Raw genomic sequence first — 24,607 nt, 5'->3', positions numbered from 1 at the left:
CGCACGTGCTGTGGAAGTTTAAAGGGACCACACATTATCAGATGCTAGAAGTTGGAGACGAGATCTGTGAGTGCTGTTTGTTGGTTTCGTTGTTCACGTGGCTTCGTAGACACCTGCTTTAACTACGTAATATCCCCCCGTCTACACATGAGCTGTCAACTATAATCAACTTATACTCTGTTGCGGTGAAGTCGTACAGTTAATTTGGCCTTGAGATGAGTGGCGGAACGATACGAGCGTTTTCGAGCATGGACAACTTGAGTGACAAGGACAGAAAAGTTTTTGAGGAACTTTCGAAACAGATAGACAAACTTAAGACTGACCTAGAGGCGGAGAAACAGAAACTCCGTCAGTTACACAGAGATAAAGTACTCGAGTTGAAAGCCAAACAAGAAGAATTCGACCGAAAACTTGAAAGAAGTCTCGAAGCTCAAGCCAAGAAGAGAGAATTCGATAAACAAGCCGACTTGAAGAGTCTCGAAGATAAACTGAGAAAACAGAAAGAGAAAGAAATTAAAAACATTTGGAGACTAAAGGAAGATGAAATTAAAAGACTAAAGAAGCAGTTAGCACGTGAAAAAGAAGATGCCATAAAAGATGCTGTAGATAGTGAAAAACAAAAGACAGTGGAAAAGGTTCATGAAGGTGAAGACATTTTGACAAACAAAATTACTCAACTCACTAGGGACATTTTTGCACTTAATGAACACAACTCAAAGTTAGAAGAACAGGTGAAACTATTGACTCAAGAGAACCATGATAAGATAGAGCTAATGAGACGAATGAAGAAAGAGCATGAATCAAAACTAGAAATGTTAGTTAAACAGTACAAGTCCGATGCTATGAGGGAAAGTGCCAAGTTAAAACTGGCTGAGAGAAGGATACAAGAAAAGGACCAACACCTTTCATTGGTCGAACACAAGGTAGATATGGCCAATATTGAGAGAGAAGCTATTTCAGATGAGCTGAGTAGAGTTAAGAAGTCAGTTAGAGACACTCCACCTGGCCCCTACCGTCCAGCAACACCAGATTTAACCAATGATAGAATTACACCTCCATCTCCTGTAAGTTATTGTATATTGTTAACAGGGTGTTTGTGAATGGTCCACCTCTAACATACATACATACAGAACCTGTTAGTATACACTGAAACAAAGTTCACCTGTATAATCTGTACAAGGTCCCAAGTAAGTTTGTAGCACATATACCATATACTGACCTGGAAAATCAATAATTGATACATACCAAGATGCACATATTACAAAGGTTCTATCATATTCATGTTTCACATGCTATGTTCACTGCCACTATGGTTGGTTTGGCCAGACTCTTTCTTGGTAGAGTTAATGAATGATTGAAGTCCCAGGGTTTTTTTGATGGCTCTACAGCCAGTTTTAATTATGAAGTTGGACACTATAAATTGGTTTGTGGCACTCACAAACATAAAAGAACTCTCACCAATATTCTGTTTAGCAGAAATGGTGTTTAATAGGTTGTGTCAGCATGTGGATATCAGTCAGGATGGGGGACTGGTGTCATTTTGAGTTTAATGTTTATCAATATTCACAGTTTGTTGGGCAGTAATAATTTATACTTAATGTTCCCATATGGTTGTCTTTCTCTACATGGCTTCCCACAAATCTTGCTCCTGGAATATGAATATTAGCAGGACAACACCCGCCAAATTTGACAGATGAGCTTGCAGTTTAAAAAGGAAATCGAGAATTATCACCTTTTCTTGTCTTTGTAGCCAGGAACGAATAAGTTTGGTTTATGCACTACTCTGTATTGTCCATGCTATTTGTGAAAATTTATTCTTGAAAGTCTCCTCTATGTGTATAGCATGTACATTTAGTGACGTTTTTTTATCCAATGAGGCATATAATATGTTATGATTTACAGTAGCCACAAATGCATAGCAAGTAACATTGGTAAGAGAAAAATGTCAGTGTGTTCAATTGTGGACACTGAGGCAACTTAGAAATTAAAATGGTTTTGTTCCTTCTAAAGATGTAGGAAGTACACATGTGTTGCTAGAAAAGTATTGTGCTATATCACTTTAATGGGTACCTCTTTGGTTGGGAATATCAACACAAAACAGTTGGGGATCTAGCACATATGTCATGGCCACATAATCATTGTAGAGTTTTCAGTTTAGAATAGTACTGGCTGGGTGCCCTTCAAAGCAAATTGTAAACCTGATTTTAGTGTCACAGAATATGTACTTAGTTGTATCTCGGTGTGGGTCAGCTTAAGCTGGTACAGCTCAGTTGGTTCACACTGATTGATTCATACTGCAGTTTGTTCCCATGCTGTACCCAGGTGAGAAGTGAACTGTGGGTGTATGAGAAGCGTACATTAACCTATGTTGCCTAATACTGTTGCTTGTTTACCACATTTAATATCCGACTTAGTACTGATACATAAAAGCATACTGTAGACTAAAACAAAATCAATTCAAGGTATTTCGTGTATCTCTTAGACCTGAATAGGTATGTGATTAAAGGAGCCGGGGCTATGTATTAGAAGCATGCTCACACATATTATGATTATTATCAATGACAGCGATGAGTCAATGTTTTTTTTTTACTTGCCATATGTAATTGTCTCGAATGGCCCAAACCAGGCAGTTGGATGCCTCTTTTTCCACATAGGTAGAACCATGTAATGCCTTTACAGTTGTCACATTTTCCTTTTACATAAATTATTTAACCAGTGCATGGGGCTGCATTTCAGACGACTGACTGACATGCCAGTCAAGGCACTTCACTTTATAAAGCTTTTCTTGTAGAATGTAGGGTAAAATCTGTAATCTCACACCAGACCTCTTAGGAGGAGTGACAAAAGCACCTTGTTATCTGTCCAGTCTCCATGTGGGTTTTTAATGCAGTGTTTGATAGATAGTCTTCATTCTTTACACAGCATATCTTTTCACTCACATGAATGCATAACACAGGGATACGTGACTTTTGAGAATTTCATGAACCAAGCATACATTCACAATGTGCCTGGTTTGGCATTATGGGCATCATGGCATTTAAAGAAGTGCCTTTTTAATCCAAGTTTGTGTATGATCTTATTAGTTTATACAAAATATGAATGGCCATTCAAACATCATTAATGTTTTATTTTTGTTTGTAAATTCTTTTTGCAGAGTGTTTACAACCCTTTACAGAACAGGATCAATGACTTGCAGGCACACTGTAAGAAGGTTGAAGAGCAAGTGCTGAACTTGAAGCAAGACAATGCCCAGCTGAGGAAGAAGCTCAGCAAAGATGGTGGAGATGGCAGTGACATTAATACCAACAAGGAAGTCGAGGAAAAGATGAAGAAGCTCCGTAAGAGAAATGCTGAACTAGTATCATTAGCAAAGCAACTAGATGAAAGATGTAAAGCTCTAAAAGCAGAAAACGAACAACTGGTAAGAATTTTTTAAAATATGCTTGCTCCCTATTATTTGCGGTTTTTATTATCAGCAATCTACAAATGTGTCTGAGGATGATAAAGCTGCTCAGCAGGCATTGAGACGGCAGTTTGCCCGCCAACAGGCAAAGGAACTAACAGAGCACACAAAACAATTACATGCTAAAGATGTAGAACTAGAAGCATTGAAACAGCAGGTGTCCAAAGTAAGGAATGTGTTCATGATACACACATATTATAGCAATGTCTAGTGAGAAATATGATCTCTGCACATTTAATGTTCCCATTAAATTTGTGTTTGTAACTTAATGTCTTATTAATGATTACTTTCTGAAGCCAGGCTGGGCAGGTATTATATCGCTAATGGTTTCACCCCTCATATGATATAATGTCATTCTGATTTCACTTCAGCTACACGCGGAGGCAAAGTCAGCGAAGACAAATGCACAGCCGTTGGAAGAAAACAGGACTGGTTTGTTGTCAGCTGACATTGCCATAGTGATGAAGGAGAACCTGCGAATGGAGAAACTGCTTGCAGCTTGTTACCAGGTTAGCAGTGTGGCTTGTAACTAGCTAGGTGTACTTGATTCAGTAAGTAGGACCTATGTACCATATAGACCTTATTCACTGAATTTTGTAGCACTTATAACCGGTTGTGAAGGAGTTGTCCGCCAATGTTCACCATTTGCAGTACCTAAACCGTGGTAACATCACAATTCTCTGCCAAATTTGCCATTTTGCAGTACCATAACTATGATAACAACCGTCGTACTCACCCAGTTTTAGAACTCAAAATGGAGTCCAAAATTCCATCACCATGGTGGCTAGAGACCAGTTTAAAACTCAAAATGGAGTCCAAAATTCCATTGCCATGGTAACTAGAGACCCTTGTATGGCTTTGCATAACATCAGAGGGCACTTACTGTTCTAAATGAGGTCTATAAGTAGAAAATTTGAGAGAGAATTGAATTCAGTCGATGAATTTAAATTGGCCAAATAGCTGGCTAGCTAAAGTTTGTTGAACTCAATTTAAGTTGTATTGCTTGCATTTCTTTCAGGGCTGAATTCATGGTTCTTTTAAAGTACTTGGAAGGTACAAAAAAGAATAGTGCCCATTTAAATTCCAGGCTAATGAATTGATTGCTGACAATATTTAATCAGCAACTATCAGCACTGAAACCTTACAAGAATTAAGCTTGAGATCACAAAAACGTGGAGAAATCCGAGGAAAGACCTGCTGACTTTTCAGCTTTAAGTATTTTGACAAAGATTGAGTATTGAAAGATGTGCTACTGAGCATTTTCCCCACGACATTGCTTGTTCCATTACTTCTGCTACTAATAGCTACTGTAGCTATGCTGTACCCTGTAACCTTGCCCTTGGTGCAGCTACAATACTAGAAGCTATTGCTTGAGCTGCCATGACTATCTCTTGAGCTTTCACATGTTGTTTGCTTTGCCAAATATTTATCCTGTCGAATTTTCTGCTATTACAATAGCTGGTTTGCAAGTGGTTGATATTTATCTACTTGTTGTAACTTCCACCTCACACTTCATATCCTGTTGCTTGTACAAATAGAAATCCCAAGAAGCCAAAGAAGTCCCACTAGACCCACTGGAGGGATTCCATGCTGCTGAAAATCATATGAGACAATTACATGAGCAAAACACTGCATTACATGCCCAGGTGAAGGAGTTAACTGCTGCAGCTGCTGTGACAGCTGGTGCTACAAGTAGTGAAGAAGCTTTCAAGGTTGGTATGTTTATGTTACCTGTTATTTATCACTCACACACACACTCACACGCACACATGTAGGTAGCACATACGTGTTATTATGCATTCCTACACAGTACTTACACACAATTGATTGTGGTATTCTATTCATAGGCTGAACATACTTCAGAAGAAATCACCAGACTACAAAAGGCTCAAGAAGAAAGTGAACAACTAGCAAGCCAATTGGTGAGAGAGAAAAATATGTGTAACCCTTTTACTTGACACAGGTACTGCTCTCGATGTGGTGTACATGTATGTGTGCCTATATAAGGACAATCTGTACTGCATGTGTGTGTGTTAGTCTGAATATATATTGTCAGTACTCAATGCACATAATCACACATTGCCATGCCATACCCTGCTTGTACACATACTTATAAACATGTTGTGCTCACTTTATGAACAGGAAAAGGAGTTAGAAGTAGTGCGCCATGACAATGATGCATTGAAGGCAGCCTTGACCTCACAACAAAGCAACACAATGGAGGTACATATGCTTATTACGAAAATGTTTAGCTGTTTGTATATCCATGTGTGTCTTTTGGTTGACTTAACATGTGTGTCTTTGGTTGACCTAACATGTGTGTCTTTGGTTGACCTAACATGGAGGTGTGAAATGACTAGCTAACCATAAAGTACTTTAAGGTGTTAGCCTATCTTCCTTATTTAGCTGGGAGGGGGTTCCTTATTTTCCTTATGCTTTATTGAGGTCAATTTGTGTAAACTATGGCTTAATCATGCATGCTAGCAATTCTAAAAGTAGGTATAGAGGTTTGCATGATCAATCAGGTAGTGTAATAGTTTCACTAGGCTGTGTTGTTGTGTGTAGTTGCAGGAACAGTGTGAACAGCTCAAGCAGAGCTTGGCAGCAGAGACAGCAGACTGCAACAAGCACAAAGAGCTTGTTGAACAACTAAGAGATGAATGTAGTAGGTTACAGAGAAATGTGAGTGAATAGGGACAATGTGTTCGGCTTGGCTTGATTAAAAGATTCTCTTTGTAGGAAGAAAATGATAGTAATAATCAACTAGTTAGTGCTGAAGATATGGAACAGTTTACAAGAGAAGTAGAGAAACTAAAAGAGGTGTGTGTCTGTCTGGCTGTTCGTGTGTATGTTCAACCACCACTGCTTTATAGTCTGTGCAATATGCACACAATGCTTTTCACACACGCAGGTGATAGTGTACTGTGTGTTATCGTATTGTTGTGTAGGAGAACAAGAGATTGTTGACAGCCTCAAATGATTTAAGTATACAGCTATCTACTGTGAAGGTACTATACCTGCCACTGTATTGTGTACATGTCTGGTACAGTGAAACCTCATCATTATAGCACCTTTGGTTCCAATAGGCATGGCCTCTTTATGAGGTCGTGAAGCACACCTTAGCTGTGTTTGTGACGTCTTGTTACAAAGGTGTCCGCTTATTGAGGTTTCACTATATTAGTTTACTGTATGAGCCTCAGAATGCATAACAATAGTCAGGTTGATATGACAGTAATAGCTTTTAGTAAAACTCCCATACCTTTATCAGGAATGTAGAGATGTTGTGATGTGTTTGCCGTCCATATCATGGAACGGAAGACCTTTTCTTTGGAAATCTAATTACATCTGTAGAGTTCTGTTTTGATACACAGAAACCCTCCATATTTAGTATATAAAGCTAGTAAACAATGGCTACAGCTGTAGATGCTTTACACAGTGAAAATTTATCCAATCTAAAATATGGCTTGTATTGTCTTCATGTTCTTCATCTAGTGAATTCATGTCATTTTCATTGACAGTAGAATGGTTTTAACTCATTGTGTGTAGTACAAAGGGACTATATATGTAGTATTACAGATGGTTTCAGAAGTTACTACTGATACACTGTAGACTTGCTGTATAACTAACTCGGACATTTATATAGTATTTTGTGCAATAGAGGGTAACTGGGCTTCTTTTGGGTACATAAATGTTACTGGTGATTTTGTGCTATTCTAGAAACAGTATGTAGATGCACAGACTTCCATCAATGACAAAGAACGACTTGCTGCTAAGCTGACGGATGAGTTGAAGAGAGCAAGAGGCGACAAACAGTTAGTTACTGAGGAGCTAGAGAGAACTAAGGTAGCTTTGAGAACTGCCATTGAAGAGAGAGAAAAGAAAGATGAACAGAAGCAAGTACTTTTACAACAAAAGGAGAGTGAATTACAAGAGGCTTTAGTGCAGCAGCAGAAGTCTACCATCACTAATGAAAACAAAACCAATACATTAAAACATTCAGATGAGGAGAAAGAAGCAGTTAAAGAGGCACACAAAGGAGAGGATGAGGATTTGTCAGACAACCAGAAACAAACTGAAAATCAGAAGATGGAAATAGTTGTTGCTAATGAAGATGACAAGTTGTCACATCAAGAAGCTATCTTGGCAGAAAAGGCAAATAATCGACCCCCAATAACACCCAGGGCTTCAGCTAGTGTGCCTATGGGAAAAAAGTCAGCCCAGAAGCAGTTGATTACAAAATATGGTAGTCCACCAAAACATATTTCTCCCAAATCGATTGCAGATCTCCAGTCAGAATTCCAGCAGGCTGGATATGAAATTGAGGATGGTTTTGACAGTGAAGGAGACCTTAATACATTCTCGGAACTAAAGAAGGAGGAAGCTGAGTGTGTGAGCACAACTTCATTAGAAGACAGCTTGTTGGGTTCAGAAAGCTTTATCTCCTTGGACAACTACAGTCAAAAGCATAAACAAGAAAAGTCTTCAAGAGTTAGCAGTGCCAAAGAAAAGGAACGGAAGCATTCCCTAGAATCAGATAAAGAGCGTAAGCACTCACAAGAGTCTGACAAAGAGTTTAAACGTTCTCAGGAGGTTGATTCACAACCAAAAAAGAAAACCTCTATAGCAGTAGCAGTAGCAGCAGCCATGTCACCTTCAGCTGCTACTACCGTTTCATCAGTGTTAATGCCTTCAGAACAATCGCTACAAGAACCATCAGTGAATCTTGCAGAGGAGGTTTCCCAAGCTTCTGAAGCCACCCAACCCATTGTGACAACTGAATCAAAACCATCCACAACCTCTGATGTTGTTAACAGCAGTAGTAAAGATCAAACTCCCAACAAGGCATCATTCTGGACGAAAGATGCTTCTGCGGAGGATGATGAAGATAGCTCCGATAGTGACTCCAGTGATGAAGACATTGTTATTAATAAAGGTAATTGTAGTACGATATTGTGGAGTATGTATTTTGTATATGGCATGCTGTGTTGTGTGTGCTTTGGGAAGAAATGCAAACTAAGTAGGCATAATTCTTATTGTTGGTGGAAATTGTATAATTTGAGTGCTAATTTGTAGTAATGTAGCAAATTCAATAAGCATTAGCAAATATTTGGCTTTATGTGCCCAAGTCCTCTGTATTGGTGTGAGTTCACAGATATATAGTATTCTCTGGCTCAAGAGTGTGCACCAAGTTTGCCTTAAGATGCAGTGCTAACTGAATAGGTACACTGGCAGCTATTTGAGTGCTCAGTTTTGGGATGGTCATATCACATTATCACCCGTTACTGTAGATGTGTCCATGTATCCCTCATTAAATTACCATTGTCTATATTGTATCATGTCATTGTAGTAATATATATGCTTCCTGTGTTGTCAAGAGTTCATAATATTAGTACTGAACTCTTGGTGTTATCAATTGTGTATAATTTGATTTGACTAACTATCACTACTGGCTTCTTACTATAGCTGTTAGCAGTCAGACTGTGTCATCTACAATGTCTCAGGATGTTGCATTGTTTGTGGTCAAGTTTGACTACGACCCAGTCAAGATGAGCCCTAATCCTAATCCTCAACAAGAGCTGACCCTAACTGCTGGACGCTATGTGTATATCTATGGAGAAATGGATGAGGTACGTGCTATCAAGAGTTCATAATAATTATACAGTAGTATTATGAACTCCTGGTGCTATATTTATGGCTCTAAATCATCTTTAGTTCATGGAGTTTTATTGTACTACTTGAATGTTTGTAAGTTCACCAGTGAGGGATCAATTTAAAAAGTTTAAATACTGGTGTAAATTAATTTTTAATTAGCTTTGGACATCAACACTTTAAAATTAATTGTAATATTTATTGGTTTATTTTGTGGTTTATATACCAGTTTAACACTTGTCATTCTATGGTTTCTACAGACCTACCATATATAGTGAGATTTTTTCGAGTGCAGATTAGCAGATATCTATAGCAATGTTCCCCCTTGAAATTTGTACAGTAGTTCGATCAAAGTGACATTGTTTGAATATTATAAATACAAAAAAAAATCTTCAAGAAGCAAAAGTTCCCCCCATCCCTTGAAGTTTGGTTATTCTGCAAAAAAAAAGAAAAAAAATTCCCTTGAAAAAATCCTGCTATACAGTAGCAACTACAACTATCTTTATATTGTGTGTTTGCTGGTAGGATGGATTTTACAAAGGCCAAACTGTGGATGGTCAACAGGCGGGACTTGTACCATCCAACTTTATAGAGAGAGTCAATGAAGGTGTGCAATGGACTTGTGTTACTATCACAAACTAAATGTGTGTTGGTGTAGCAGAACTGGTGAAGAGAAGACAGAAAATGACTAGTCCAAGGAGGGGAATGTTACAACACATTGATGAAGAGGAGGAGAACGACCCCAACTCTGACAAGAGTAGCACTGCTACAGGTTTGTTGATTCATTCTTATTTGTGTTTAGCATGATCAGTGTAAGGTTGAGTACAGTACAATGGAAAACACACAAGGACCAACTAATGTGTAACCCTCTAAAAGAGGAGCACTGATAGGAACTCAAAGGTGTCTATCATAGAGAGTTTCTACTAATATGAAACTACAATGCTGGTAGTAGGGACCACAAAAGGTTTGGGCGTGGCACATGAAAAAAAACATCACCCAAAAACCAGCCTCACTTTTCCCTGATACATTGAGGCAGTATTGGTAGACCCAAATAAGCCTTCAAAACGCTTTCAATAAGTTGCTATGGAATTTTTTTAAGCATAATTTTCTGGTGGCTGACTGAGTAACTGATGCCTTCAGACAAGCATAACTCAACAACGGCTAAGGCTATGGGCTTGATTTTCACTGTTCAACGTTGCTTCAGCCAGACATGTGTTTTTTGGCCTATTAGCCCGTGATTAATGATTTGCATAGAGTAGCATGGATATTTCAGTAATTGTTCATTTACACAAAATGGTAATTTGAAATGTGTATGTGACAATGGGCCTTTGTTTGCCGGTTTTCCATGTTATTCAACCAAGTATTCAACAGTTATTGTACAAAGAAAGTGTAGTAAAGACCCGAGATAACTCCAGCTCGCTAAAACAATGGTTGCACAATCAAGAGTGTTGCCATGCCTTCTGGGATCCACTTGGCAGTACCAGTACTTTAACTTTAGCCATTTCCCATTAATGCTATCTTGTTTTCACTTGGTTTAGTGGCCGAATTGGGTTAAACACAGCAGCCCTTTATGGCAATATAAACGAACAATTACTGAAATATCCGTGTTACTTCACGCAATCGTTACTCACAGGGTAATACGCCTGTTTGATACTTTTGTGCACTCTTGCCGTTACACAGCATTACGAATTAATAACTGTTACAAAAGCACCTCTGCAATCAAAATAGCCACTATGATGAAAAATACGGATGATTTCCAATATGAAGGGAAGGGAAGCGATCTCACACTGCCGCCAAATCGACATCTTTCACTGTCAGTAAAGGTAATGGGACACAAAGGAGGACACTGGTAGTCCATGAAGAATGCATTGTACGTACTGTGGTACACCGTTCAATACTCTTAGTTTCTATTATGTATACTCTTGGTAATGGGTTGAGCATAGCTGACAATGAAGCATAATGGATACTTCACTTTTCATACTTTCATATGATAATTGATAACTGAGGAGTGTAGCGCCGTTTCTTTGTTTTGATGCGGTATGCATGGGTTCACCAGTCATCATAATTTTATTTTAAGTCAACAAACAAAAAAAAATGGAATTTTCAACTAGAGTAGGGACCATAACACATCGATAAAAAGTACTGAAACAAGCTGGAGTAGTGCACAATATTAAATCACAGTAAAACAATAAGAAGTGTTATATCCCTACTGTGTATTGCTATGGTCCCTACTCGATCTAATTGAAAATTCCAAAAAAAAATTGTGTACTTGTATTATAGCAATTATTATAAAGGTGTTCTGGTAGTAGTAGTATAGGTGATCACTTTGCTGTAATTAGAAGACATGTGTATCATGTATGGTGAAATATTTGGCTCTCCCGGCTTATAGTAGTGCTAGAGGTGCTGAGTGTTTAACTACACACCAATGAATTTATTGTGTTACTGTACTAGGTATGTGGTATACTGTCATATTTTTCTTTTACAGTGGCTCAGTTGTTACCACCAGAAAATGTCCAGCTGGTAGAGCGGTCAATAGATCCAGTCAGTCAGTCAGTGAAGATGATGGTGGGGTGGGAGCCTGTGGAGCAGGTGTCTACTGATGCTGTTGGGTACAGTGTGTACATTGATGGGGAACTGTACTCTAGTGTGGCTGATGTTGATACCAAGCTGACTGAGCTCACTGGTCTACTACCAAATGTGAGAAGATATTGTCTGTATTGGTTTGTGTGTGTATGTCTGTTTGCATGTGCATGTACACTCGCACATGTGGAATAGAGATATATATTACATGTGAGCCATCATAATATACAGAAGCATATTTTTGCATAATTCTGTAGGAAAAGAATGTGCCTGCATGTGATGTCACAGTTTTCCAATCCCATGTAAGCAAATTATCTGGTTTATTATTTCAATAAAACATTCGAATTGTGTCTGCTGCAAGCTTGATGGCCACTGAGAAGCAAGCTTAAATCCTGAAAAGAACATTGACTGCTATTTCTGAATGACTTATCAGCTAGCTTACCAAGTCACGAGAAACATGGATAGCCAATAATAGTTGTGGGACACAGCTATCATTGGTGAATTCACAATACTGTTTTGGTGAATTCCTCTGAATTCCCTTACAGGAATTCACCAACATTATTTTGCCATTGGCTACTCAATGAGCAATTTACCATTTTTTTCCACCAAATTTCCCTCCATACAGTATTGCTTTAGATGTGTCCTGTATTTGATTCTTATTGCTGCCCACTTTTTGTATATTACAGCTTCCTAGTCATTCGGTATGTTGTCAAGTGTTCTGCATTATGTCTTGTGTGTTGTGAACTTGTATGTGTTGTTCACTGATATAGAAGAATTTGACTGTTACTGTTCGTACTTGTGGTGCTGATGGTAGAGAGTCACTTGATCAGCCCCACCCACTAACAACCGGAAGAGGTGAGCAGTAGAGAGATTATTATTGCTATAAATTGTAGCTGTTTCATTGAGTGTTTTGTGGATAGGTGATTTACATAATTGATTTGTTAATTATTCATTGTTTTCTGTTAATTCCACTAGATTTACTGTCAGCCCCTCTGAAGTTGTCAGTGATCCCTACTCCTACGTCACCATCACTGTCCATTACATGGACACACCCGCTGAAGACATCATTGTACATACTACCCACACACTTTGCTGTACTAATTGACAATGTGGAGTGCTGTAGGGTAGAGGCAAGTCATGAAGAGACATCAATGACAGTTGAAGTCAGTTTGGACGACATAACTGAATGTGGCATAGAGTTATCAGCGGACATGCAGCATCACTTAATAGTCAGGTCTATAGCAGGTGAATATCACTCTCCAGATTCTGAATCTGTCACCATCACAAGTGACCTTGTCTCCCACTTGAAAAACTTTACCATGAACAGTTCAACATCTGACACTGCCGTTGCCAGTAAAATTGACACTTCAATATCATCGTCTGTTAATAATTCTTTAATCAGTAATCGTCCAGTGGTTAAACCTCATGGCATGTTCACCAGCTCTCCAATGGATGATGAGTCTAGTTCATCTGATGAAGACAGCAGTGAAGATGATGTTGAAATCTTTTCTCCTACTAATAGGAGCATTAGAGAAGGCAGCTTGTCACCCATCACCAGGGGAATGACCAATGGAACTGTGATCAGTAGTATGAACAGACAGGCTAGAGCTACAGCTACAGCACAAGATCAAGGTGTGTGTAGTGTAGAGTAGTGTAGTGTGCCAAATTCTGTTATGTTGTTTCAGTGGATGGTATGAGCAATACTGCAAGGTATTACCAAGCTGTCTACAGCTACAATCCCATGATGATGTCACCTAATGAAGGGCTTGAAGAGCAAGAACTGTGCTTCATTGAGGGTGATATTATTAAGGTTTGTTGTTGTCTGAAATAACATTGACTTGTGGTGATTAGATAATTTTTTAGCATAAGAAGTGGTTAAGGGTGTGTATACTGTAGTAAGAAAATAACAGTGACAATTATGTTTCAAAAATTGAAACCCACAATCGAACTCTTCAAGTGACACTATATAAGAAGTGAGATTGGCTGGTTTGGGTATGCCTTAAACTAATGAGTAAGGAAAATAACAGATCCTGGTGACGCGGGATCCTTGCTGCTACAGTTGTAGCTAGCACCGAATTTGTTTGCAGGGAGACAGGCCACCCCTGGGTGACCCGCCTACTTTAGCGGGATGCCCTTGTGTTGTGGCCTCCGTCTATCCCCAAGTAAAACTAAAGCAAACTCTTGTGACACTCACTCAGTCATCCCTTGAAGGACCAAAGCCCAATATAATATTATTGGGGTGTAAGCATGTGAGCTTTGATCCCTTATGTATCATACAGTACGATAGTAGGGACTACAAAGGAGTAGGTGTGGCCCACAAAATAACATCACCCGAAAACTAACCTCAATTTTCCCTGACGACGAGAAAGCAGTATTGGTTAGGTGAAACTAGGCCCAAACAAGCTTTCAGATTGACCCAAAACGCTTTCAACAAGTTGCTACGGAATTTTCTACTGACTGACTGCCTGATGCCTCAGACAAGCGTAACTCGATAACAGCTAAGGCTACAGGCTTGACTTTTTCGCTGTTCGACATCACTTCAGCCCGAGAGGTGCCTTTTGGCATACCACAGTACGTACAATGCATTCTTCATGGACTTACCAGTGTCCTTCTTTGTGTCCCATTCATTCTTACTGGCAGCAAAAAGTGTTGATTGGACAATAACATGTGATGGCTTCCCTTCGTAACCGAAATTGTCCGTATTTTTCATAGTGCCTGTTTTGATTACAGAGATGCTTTTCGAACAGTTCCTGATTTCGTACTGCTGTGTAACTGGTTGAACATAACCAACAACACAGCGTATGGATACTTCACTTGTCAGACAATAATTAATGTAACTGGTGTGCGCGGCACCATTTCTTTCGGTATGCATGGATTGCAGAGGTGTTTTTCGAACATCCGAAATGCTGTGTAACGGATTGAACATAGCTGACAATGAAGCGTAATGGATACTTCACTTCTCAGACGATAATTGATATAGCTGGGGCACTCGATGCCATTTCAGATGCGGTACTCACAGTATGCATGGGTTTACCATTAAGTCATAATAATTATTTACAACAAAAAAAAAGTTAACAAACAAGTACACAAAAATTTGAAATTTTCAACTAGAGTATGGACCATAGCACATCAATAAAAGTACTGAAACAAGCTGGAGTAATGCACGATATTAAATCACAGTAAAACAATAAGAAGTGTTATATCCCTACTGTGCTCAAGATACCATATTGGAAATGCACAGTAGGGATATAACACTTCTTATTGTTTTACTGTGTCGATGTGCCTACTCTAGTTAAAAATTCCAAATTTTTCTGTGTACTTGTACAGTAGAAAGAATTTACTAACACTACAATACTCACCATGAAATTCCTGACAAAATCATACCAAGCATCGCTTTGTTTGAAGAAAATCTCAGCTGCTAGGGTGCCAAGAAAAGGTAGCTCTTTCATTTTCGTCCACCATTACTCTACACCCACTACTTTAATGGCCATATTGCAACAGTGCTTCATCCCAGCGCATTAAACTAAATGCCATTAGACTCAGCACATGATGGTGATTTGATTGATATACTAAAGATCACATGACTACCTCATGAATACGTGACAACACAAAAACAAAGTGGACGCTTGATGGAGATGACATTGCCCGTTCATCGCTTCATATATGTACTGTTTTGTGTAGAACGGACCTGTTAAGATATTATTGTAGTGTATGAAATTTCCATTAACTTAATGCCAAACAATAATTTGTCTTCATTTCACAGAAGATCAGTGCTTTCCTTTTAACACAAAGTTACACTCTTGAAAATTAATTTGATTCTCGAAGGGATATATATTTATTAAAGGAGACATTATATATAGTCTTACTCTTTTAAGTTCTATGTTGACAAATTTGTTGTCTTCCTAGGGTGTTGGCGATGTTGATAGTGATGGTTTTATGGAGGGTGAATTGGCAGGAAAGAAGGGACTGGTTCCCTCAAATATGATTGAAGAGATCAAAGACATGGATAAGCTACAATCACTGATGATAGACCATCTTAACAATAGTTCTGCAAGTACGTATGAAGAATATGTCTGATGAATAACAATGTATTACACACTCTGTTTTATAGATAATCATGTAAAACTATTAAATGGCTGTTTATCACGAATGGTCAAGGCTCGTTATAGTTATAATCCTGGAGTTGATTCACCGAATGATTGTAATGCTGATGTAAGAGAGATAGTATTTGCAAAGTGTAGTCATTTATTGTGTTGTCTCTTTACAGGAGGAACTGTGCTTTCAATCAGGTGATGTAATTACAGTGTGTGGAGAAGTGGATGATGATGGTTTCTTTATAGTAAGACATTTTGTTAATCTTCATGTTTCTTATTTAACGTCAAATGTACACCAACTACACACACACAAACACACACACAATGAGGTTCTTCATCCACTGTGTTATAAAATGTAAAGACTTGTTTATCGCCGCATGTGTCACAAAATTACATTGCATTATAGGGGGAACTCAATGGCAGACGAGGGATGGTACCTAGCAACTTTGTTGAGGTGATCACAGATGATAAAGTGGATGGTGAAGATGTTGAAGTGTTTGCAGCATCAGAAGAAGACATGCAGAGGGCATCACAAATTATCAAGGTATAGTAGTGGAATATAATCCACCATTTTGTGTATACTATACATATAATGTGCAGTGTGCCATACTGTATGTGTTGTATGGTAATATGTGTGTGTGATATTTACTATATGGCATATCAATGACTTTCTACTTTAGGAAAAAGTTGAACAAAAGGTTACTGGCCAATCACGGAAGCCTGCGCCACAAAAGCCACTCCCTGAAAAGAAACGCAGTCTACTAAAAGGAAAAGGACTGATTAATAGAACAAAGAAAAAATAATATTCCATCAGTGTTGGTAGCTGTTTATTAATATTTCTCTATTACTTCTTTGTGTATCATAAAAACTAAATAAACAACAGAGTCTTCTATCCCCATATTCAGTTTTTTCAATACTCAAAATATCTACAATGACTCAACAGGTCCTACTTTAAGCCATGCCGATAACATGTGACTTGTAATGTTCTTTTGCAAACATAATTATTATAATTCGCAATTTTTGTAAGAATTTTTCCAGCCATAACATGCAGCATTGACATACCTATACACACACACACGCACACACTTAATAATAATAATTGTAATAATATATATTCAGTTGTTGCTCTATTGTAACTACTACTTTTTATTTCATCATGAAGTTGTATTAACAGAATTGTCTTCATTTCTGTTCATAAAATCATAGGGAATGCTTTGAGGTATATTACATACACTTTCTGTACTATTTAAATGCTTTTCTTTTGAATTCTGTACACAATAAATAAATTTCATGATGATAAAATTAACCGTTTCCCCTAGATTTTACATTATTTGTAGGTGTCAATGTCTAAAGTCACCTCTCCAAGTTTTAAAAGGATACCAAGTCATGAGATGTCACATTTTGAAGTAATTTTCTCATACAATGTCAATGGAGGGGCAACAGTAGCCCCTTCTGGAATTTAAAAATGTCATATCTTATGACCTATATATATACACTAACCATTTAATGCTTGGAGAGATTATTGTTGACGTTCACGCCTACAAATTATGTAAAAATTGAGATACTGACCCAGAAGGGGCAACTGTTGCCCCCTCTCATGGAAAGATGTCATATCTTCTAACATATAATGCTATCCTTTTAAAATTTGGAGAAGTTACTTTAGATATTGTCACCTACATATTATGCAAAATTCAGGTTGCTAGGGATAACATTATTAAAGCCTTGTTATGAATTTTGTCTATTACAATATCATACTTGGTTAGTCAGTTTAACTGGTATATTCTTATATAGTCTAGTGAGATGTGTTGGACTGTAGGCAGTTAAGTGGGTAACTGCATGGTACATTCCTAATACCAGATGCCTAAAACTAGTATTAGTACTAGTACATTAGCAGCTACTGGAGTTTGAACATCCGTGGAGTGTGCAAATACACAGAAACAGAAGGGGTGCATCCTTTGTGACTGAAACCTTTGTGACAGTCACATGAAATAAAATCAATGATGTTTATTTTAAAAACATAGATTGCATGATATTTGTGACCAGGTCTGCGAAAAGGCATTTTCCAAGTTCCCAACTGTGATCAGTCATAACTGATGGTGTCTAACTACACCCAGCAATAGTGGTATGTTAGGGAGTAATGTAACAAAATTTCAAGCTAGTACGCTATTCACAAGTCAAGTTATGGGTAAACCAGATATGCACAATTGGAAAGGCTATAAGACCCTGATTCAGTCACATTTGTCATTACATAAACTGCAGGGTGAGCCATAAATTTCATGTCATGGAATAGTATATGCTGCATAAGCACAATGATGAGGCCTGCAACTTACCACAAGCAAGAAGTCCTCATGTGGTGATTCTCTAATTAGCAAAGTAAGCTATGGTTTAAGTCAATATTAATAATAATAACACCTTTTTGATGCAACCTTGAGATACAAGATCTAGAGACAGGACAATGATACAAGAAGAAATGACATCAAAGGCCCATTGGTATCCAGTACCAAACAGCCTAACTACTTACTTACAACTATAAATTAATTATATAATTATAATAGAAACAATAAAGTTATTTCGTTCACAGGTGATTGAAATGTTACAGGAGGCTTCCATAGGTGGGCATGATGAGCATAACACGATTTGTGTCATCAAAATTTTCGACAAAAAATTATTCCAGAAATGTATTTTTGTGGTCAACTATGGGGAGACTGTGTGCCGGGTACCATGATGTGTAAATCTTGCCAGTAGCAAATTTAGTGGGAACCCCTCTCAAATTAGATAGCTATAGTTTAATGTATAGGCAATGGAAAAGGGCAAGGAGAAAAACTATTCTGAATCAGTGAGTAGTGGTTAAATTTATATTTGTAGGATTAAAGCATGCAGTCACAAACCAAAATGCTCTAATACAACGCTCAGTTGCAACCACTGGACTTGCAGTGCCCTGAGCATGCATACAATGTCATACATAGATACAATTGTCTTATATCCATTGTGAGTGCCAAACAGTCAGTATATGTAATGAAGTAGCTGGGTTGCTAATATCATCCATAGTCAGATAGCATAGCTACCTTGGGGACATCATTTCTCATTAGCTTAAGTTGTTGCTTGAGCTTGTTACTGATGTGTATTCCAGGAAGCGGAGCATAGTTACATGCGGCTATAAAATTAATGTAAAATACCACTTTAATTTATAATGATGCCAAGTATAATGAGTATTGGTTTAATGTTGTTTTTTTTATTAATGCAACAACAAAGCACTACTCTGAGACCAAGTATTCACAGAGTGGATGTCATGGTTGGCTCCCAACCATGCCATATGAGTTCCTGGCATTTCATTCCCTTCTGTCTCTGAACACAAGCAATTCTACCAAAGTTGATCTCCATTATCTATCATTATATACACATGGATGATGGAAACCTCGGCTCAAACACATGCAGGAATCAGGGGTTACATATACATGGGTTACATATATATACATGCACTCCAATACAAATGCATGTGTACTGAGATTAGCCAAATTAGAATATTTTGTCTCGAAATGCCAATTTTTTACTCACCAATATTTCCATTCATGCATATAATTATGGTAGTTTGCCTCAATGACAATTGTAGGTATCATTAAAAGTGTTATTCAGCTTACATACCAACTTTAGATAAAATGCATGTAATACAGAATGTGTATGACATGGAGCATTACAGGACAGGGAGTAACATGGGTAGCATAGCTTAAAACAAGTTCAGTAGCCTGCAGATTTATAATTAAGAAAATACTTATTCAGATCATCACAGATTATAGTGATTTTAAGAACAGATAGAGAAATGGATTGGTCAGCTGAATAGATAGCAATATATGAAATCCATGCATACTGGCACTATAATATTGAGTAGTGATAGTCAGTATAAAAGAGGTTTTTTGTTATTACCATGCATGTATGCTACATGTGATATCAAAAGTACACTAAATTGTTTCAGTTTCTATTTGCAATATATAGTCAGCCATGACAGCTAGTCACTTGAAATTGACTGGATTCTCTTTTCAATATCATCTGGGGGGTTATTTCCATATCCACTGCACACGACAATTCCATGCTGTTGCAGATTAATTTTTTCATGGGAAAGTGCAACTTTGAATTGTTCTTTACAGCCTTTATTGACAAGCACATAGTACCATGCCTCTCTCCCTTTATCCATTCCACGCACAAGATACATGAAATCAATTATGGCACGTTGCTTTGTGGCATAGTCTACCCAAGTCCAGTGGTGAGTTAAATTGTCAACTTGACATTTCTTGTGTACTTTTTGAAAACACAACAGTTTGGTAAAGTCTTTGCCAAAGGTAGTTTGCGTTGGTGACAGTTCCTCAGAATTAGAGAAACCAAGACATTTATCACTTTCCAATGTAACAGCACCAGTGGAGAAACAGAAATCCTTAACAGTCTGTTCTGGCTTACATGAGGTAAAGATCTTTAGCAGGTAACCTTTTTCTTTAGCTTTATGTCCACATGCTGCTACCAAATTATCTTCTAAAAAATTTGCAAAATTCATTACCCACTGTCCAGCATGAGCACAGTCACAAACTAAATATAGCCCAAGAAGAAAGTCTGGTAGAGATTTATAATGAGAGCAAAGCTGATTGTACCATCTTTGAAACACCAGTTTCCAGTGTGACGTTCACCATAGCCAGTGTACCAGATCAAGGCTACAATATATAACATAATGTTATGTTACAACTTTACACAGTGTCCAAGCACTGAAGGTCTGACAGCAACATGTGCTGCAGCCTTTGAATTAGTATTATCATTTATTTACACATATGTCTAATCAGTCCAAAATTTTGGGCAACACGAATTGTTATGAAATTCTGTGATACCTTTGTTATTAATTTCAATTCATGTCAAAACAGCCAAACTGTGAATAAGGTGCATCCTTTCAAAAAAGAGACAAAATTAGCTAACACCAAGAACACTACCTTTGATTTCACAACTATTTTAACCCAAACCTTATAAATGAAAGTTCTAGCTCTACATTAATAAATATAGAAGATCTAATTGTGTGTTTAATTGGCATGCAGTGGTCTAAAAATGTGTGTTCTATTAGAGTGTAAGGAGACTAATGCACCATATTATATGATTTCTTTTTCAAATAATTAACATCATCATTGTTCCTGGGAAACCAAACCCAACCTTTATATGGCTGGCTTTGGAGTATTTAAAATATTCAAAATGGAGAAATTAATATTCATGCAAAAACACTCAATCTGTGAAAAAGGTTAATTTAATGGCTTAGATGCCAGAGTTGGGCATAGAGCCCCCCCCCCCCCAAAGAAAAAAAAATCCATATGAAAGGTTGAGATACTCTAATAGAGCAGTCAGTTAAATACTCGATCAACAGTCAGAGTTTGAAAACTTGCACCCACCAACCTACGGAACATCAAACTTTTCAGTCATGAAACATATAAAATACCTGGAGTGGTGTGTCCCCCTCAGACCCCTTGCTTTATACAGTTACCTACAACCTGGTCATGATGCACCCCCCCTCTGCCAAACCCTGGATCTGCCCTTGAACAGGGAGCTTTGTACCCAAATGCTTATCCACGGAATTCAGGAAAGGAGAAAAAAGTCTGTAGGCTGTGACTACCAGCCAAATGCTAAACCCACAGATAGTAGCCATCTATGGAAGAAATGTAATTATCATATGCGATATTTATCAATAGTTTTCATTTATGGGGTTAACTGAGTTGAAGAGGCCTAGATGTAAAAAAAGATGAAGAAATGAGAATATTAATCTAAAATCTGATTGATCAATTGATTGATTGAGTAGCTTTATAGTTAGCTCTAGGCCATTCTCATGTAGGAAACCATACATAGCTACAACATACAACAAAACTGTAACACAACACACATTACTAAGTATCTCCAATGAGTATCTCCTTTACTTTAATATCTTTCTCCTTTCATAAACTAGTATATAAAACTTTAATACTATATATGGACATGCTTGCAAGCCGGGTTGATGCATTTAGAAATCAAATTTAGCACAGCAGAAACTTGAGGAATGATTTGTACAAGTTATGCATAGATGAGGTGAGGTAAGTCTAACAAATGAAAGCTTGGCATGGAGCAAAAAAAAACAAAAAAAAAAACAGTGGTTCAATTTCAGCTGACACATATTTTTGGGTTTTACAAGCACAGCTCTTCTAAGGTCTTAAAACTACATGGTCTATATTATGCACTATTAGAGGTCGTTCTATTAGAGTATTTGAGTGTTGCATATTAGCGTATATCAACGTGCAGCCCCTCCCTCCTTCATCATAGGCTGGATCTATGCGTTGATGCAAAGTACGTACCTCCTGGCTCTTGGCAATTTTGAAAAAGTTCTACAATCTTATCAATGTAGAACTGTCGTGGTCTCTGGTTGCAGCCAGTTTCTTCAAATTCGTACTTCAACGTTTTCAGCTTGTCTTCATTAATAAACGCCTAACTATTTGAGATTCTGTAGTATAAGCCCCTCCTCCCTCATCCGTCAGCTTCATCCCTTCAATTCTAGTTGATATCTCATTCAAGTCCATTTCTTCTTTAGGGATGGCCTTAGTTTCTGGATCATATTCCTGCCCGTATGTCGCTATAAGCATGCATTCCATTTGTGTTAGCACACTAGCGGTGGCTTTGTTGTAACGGGGATCCTTCTCGGTGTGTTGAGATGATTGTTCTGCCATTGTCCTTCACCAAATTAGATGCTATACTGCTTGACTGGAAGGCATCTTATTATGTCACACTCAAACTGCTTTCTGTTGTTGACTTATTGTCATGTGATGCAAATGTAGAAAGTGAAAGCATATAAGATTATAGAAGGGCTCATTTATGATCTAAAGTATGTCAACATTGAGCAAACAGGTCACTGAGCACATGCCGGCTGCGATAAAACCGGTACATACATGTATACGTCTCATACTGTAAGCCTTGCTGTAAGCCTAACTCCGATATGTATACACTTACTCATCACCATGACACCTACTTCAGGGGCGGATCCAGAGTTTGGAAAGAGGGGGGGAACCTTTCTGAAAAACAGTTGAAGACCAAAAAAACTTGCTGAAAACCAGTTGAAGACCAAAAAAAAAAAAAAAAAAAAAAAAAAAAAAAAAAAGGTCGCAACAATAATAGCTAGTTATCCTTACCAACTATATCACGTCTGTTATGTAAAATAAAATCCTATTTATAGCTTCATAGGTAAGCTACACTGCCTCATGAACATTGTGACTGCTTTATTAGAGTAATTGACTGCTCTATTAGAGTATCTCGATCTTGTATGCAATTTCTTGAAGGGGGGGGGGGGCATTTGCCCCAAATGCCCCATCCTGGATCCGCCACTGTACTTATGCATTGTGATTTTATTGCAATAAAGAACATGTTTTAACAACACATAAAAACAAAATAACAATTGTTCTAATCAAAGTAGAATACGGCTCTCCACTAAGCACAGCTCAGTGGAGACAGCGGGGAGCTCTGTTGACTGCAGCTTTCTGCTCCTACGAATGGCCAGTACAGCGGAGCGTAATAGTGAGAATGATAGAGCACAGCGCATCCAGGAGAGTGTCTGGTTGTAAGACGTATTGTGCTTCTGTGATAAAAGATCTGCCAAACAGTTGTTGCATGCAAGTCTGACAATATAGTAAAGCTATCAGTGCTAAATCAGTGAATTATTCCCTATGAAAATGTGTGTGATTGCCTACTAATTACATAGTCCCTTCATGCTTTGTAGTGCACGTCTATTCAGTTCTGCGTGACCATCAACGTTTAACATCATTCTTTTATCACTTAAAAGGCTTCATAATATGAATGGCCACAAGATTATACCCATCTTCAAGTCTGGAAATTGGAACTCTGCTAAATGTTACTGCCATATTTCAATAATGACAGTAACAAGTAATAATGTTATTCAAGGTCCTAGCATAGATTTATAAACCCAGGTACCTATAGTCTTATGGTCCTAGAACACCAAATTTCAAAAATCATTGCCTTTATTAGCAACACTCTATTAGCAACACTCAATTTGGCTTTCTCTGCAATCACCCTACCTCACATGACTTCTACTATTTGCTATTATGAACTCTTCACTGGTACCATCAAGTTGACACTATCTATATTGATATACTAAAAGCCTTTGACTCATAATGTGGTATCACTAGACAATTGTACATGTCAATTAGATATCAGCTTAATTGCCACAGTGACTATCTTGCTTGGGGATTTCATCCTGATCAATATACTAAGTGGTGTTCATTGTGGACATGAAAGATAACTATACACATTTGGCGGGACTCAGAGATAAACAAATCCATCCAAAAAGCTGATTAACATCTCTCTGTAATACCTGTTAGTCTAAATATTACTCTCCTAAATAAGTATTTGGTGTCATCAGCAAATGTGAATAATTTACTCAGAATGTTCAAATGAAACGTCTCATTATAAATGTAGATGAGAAATGTAGCGGAGTACCAAAAGGGACACCAGATACAACAGATAACAGTTCTGAAAAACAATTGTTTATGGTTCATGGAGAAATGCACGTACATTTCAGCCGAAGCGTATGGAACCCTAGGACTCATCTGTCGTATTTTTAGCCATATCATCCATTCAAAATCAAAACAAGCTCTACTTATCATTATTTTAACATACTTTTCTCCCCTTATCTCATTACTAACATCAATATTCATAATTTCAATGTTGTGCAACTGAATACTCCTGGATGACTTTACCAGTGACTGTTAACAACGATTAATCAAACTCAAACTCTTACCGCTTATGTATCAATATGAGAGCTCTG

General features: G+C 37.8%; 1 protein-coding gene and 1 non-coding gene across 5 annotated transcripts; both read left to right on the top strand.

Moving 5' to 3' along the window:
* The first annotated feature begins 5 nt into the window (after positions 1 to 5).
* On the top strand, positions 6 to 16,962 carry LOC136243580 (putative protein tag-278). Of its 4 annotated transcripts, XM_066035110.1 has the most exons (25): positions 6 to 66; positions 110 to 1,064; positions 3,155 to 3,421; positions 3,477 to 3,629; positions 3,835 to 3,972; positions 5,002 to 5,175; positions 5,311 to 5,385; positions 5,606 to 5,686; positions 6,029 to 6,145; positions 6,203 to 6,283; positions 6,412 to 6,471; positions 7,181 to 8,396; positions 8,927 to 9,090; positions 9,638 to 9,719; positions 9,771 to 9,884; positions 11,598 to 11,809; positions 11,950 to 11,994; positions 12,463 to 12,547; positions 12,668 to 13,324; positions 13,378 to 13,502; positions 15,599 to 15,746; positions 15,804 to 15,904; positions 15,960 to 16,031; positions 16,193 to 16,330; positions 16,467 to 16,962. In XM_066035110.1, the coding sequence occupies exons 2-25, from the start codon at positions 216 to 218 to the stop codon at positions 16,587 to 16,589; spliced, it is 5,277 nt and encodes a 1,758-aa protein (XP_065891182.1). In that variant the 5' UTR covers positions 6 to 66; positions 110 to 215; the 3' UTR covers positions 16,590 to 16,962. The 4 variants fall into 4 exon arrangements, with proteins under 4 accessions (XP_065891182.1, XP_065891183.1, XP_065891181.1 ...); XM_066035111.1 differs by having other exon boundaries at positions 28 to 1,064; positions 9,774 to 9,884; XM_066035109.1 differs by having other exon boundaries at positions 28 to 1,064.
* On the top strand, positions 13,687 to 13,845 carry LOC136243816 (U12 minor spliceosomal RNA). The gene has a single exon (XR_010694998.1). It is a non-coding gene; the product is annotated as a U12 minor spliceosomal RNA (small nuclear RNA).
* Positions 16,963 to 24,607: the final 7,645 nt, after the last annotated feature.

Source organism: Dysidea avara, chromosome 13 (genome assembly GCF_963678975.1).
Source record: "Dysidea avara chromosome 13, odDysAvar1.4, whole genome shotgun sequence".
Classification (NCBI taxonomy): Eukaryota; Metazoa; Porifera; class Demospongiae; order Dictyoceratida; family Dysideidae; genus Dysidea; species Dysidea avara.
The sequence above is the reverse complement of the archived record's forward strand: the minus strand, read 5'-3'. Positions and strand labels throughout refer to the sequence as shown.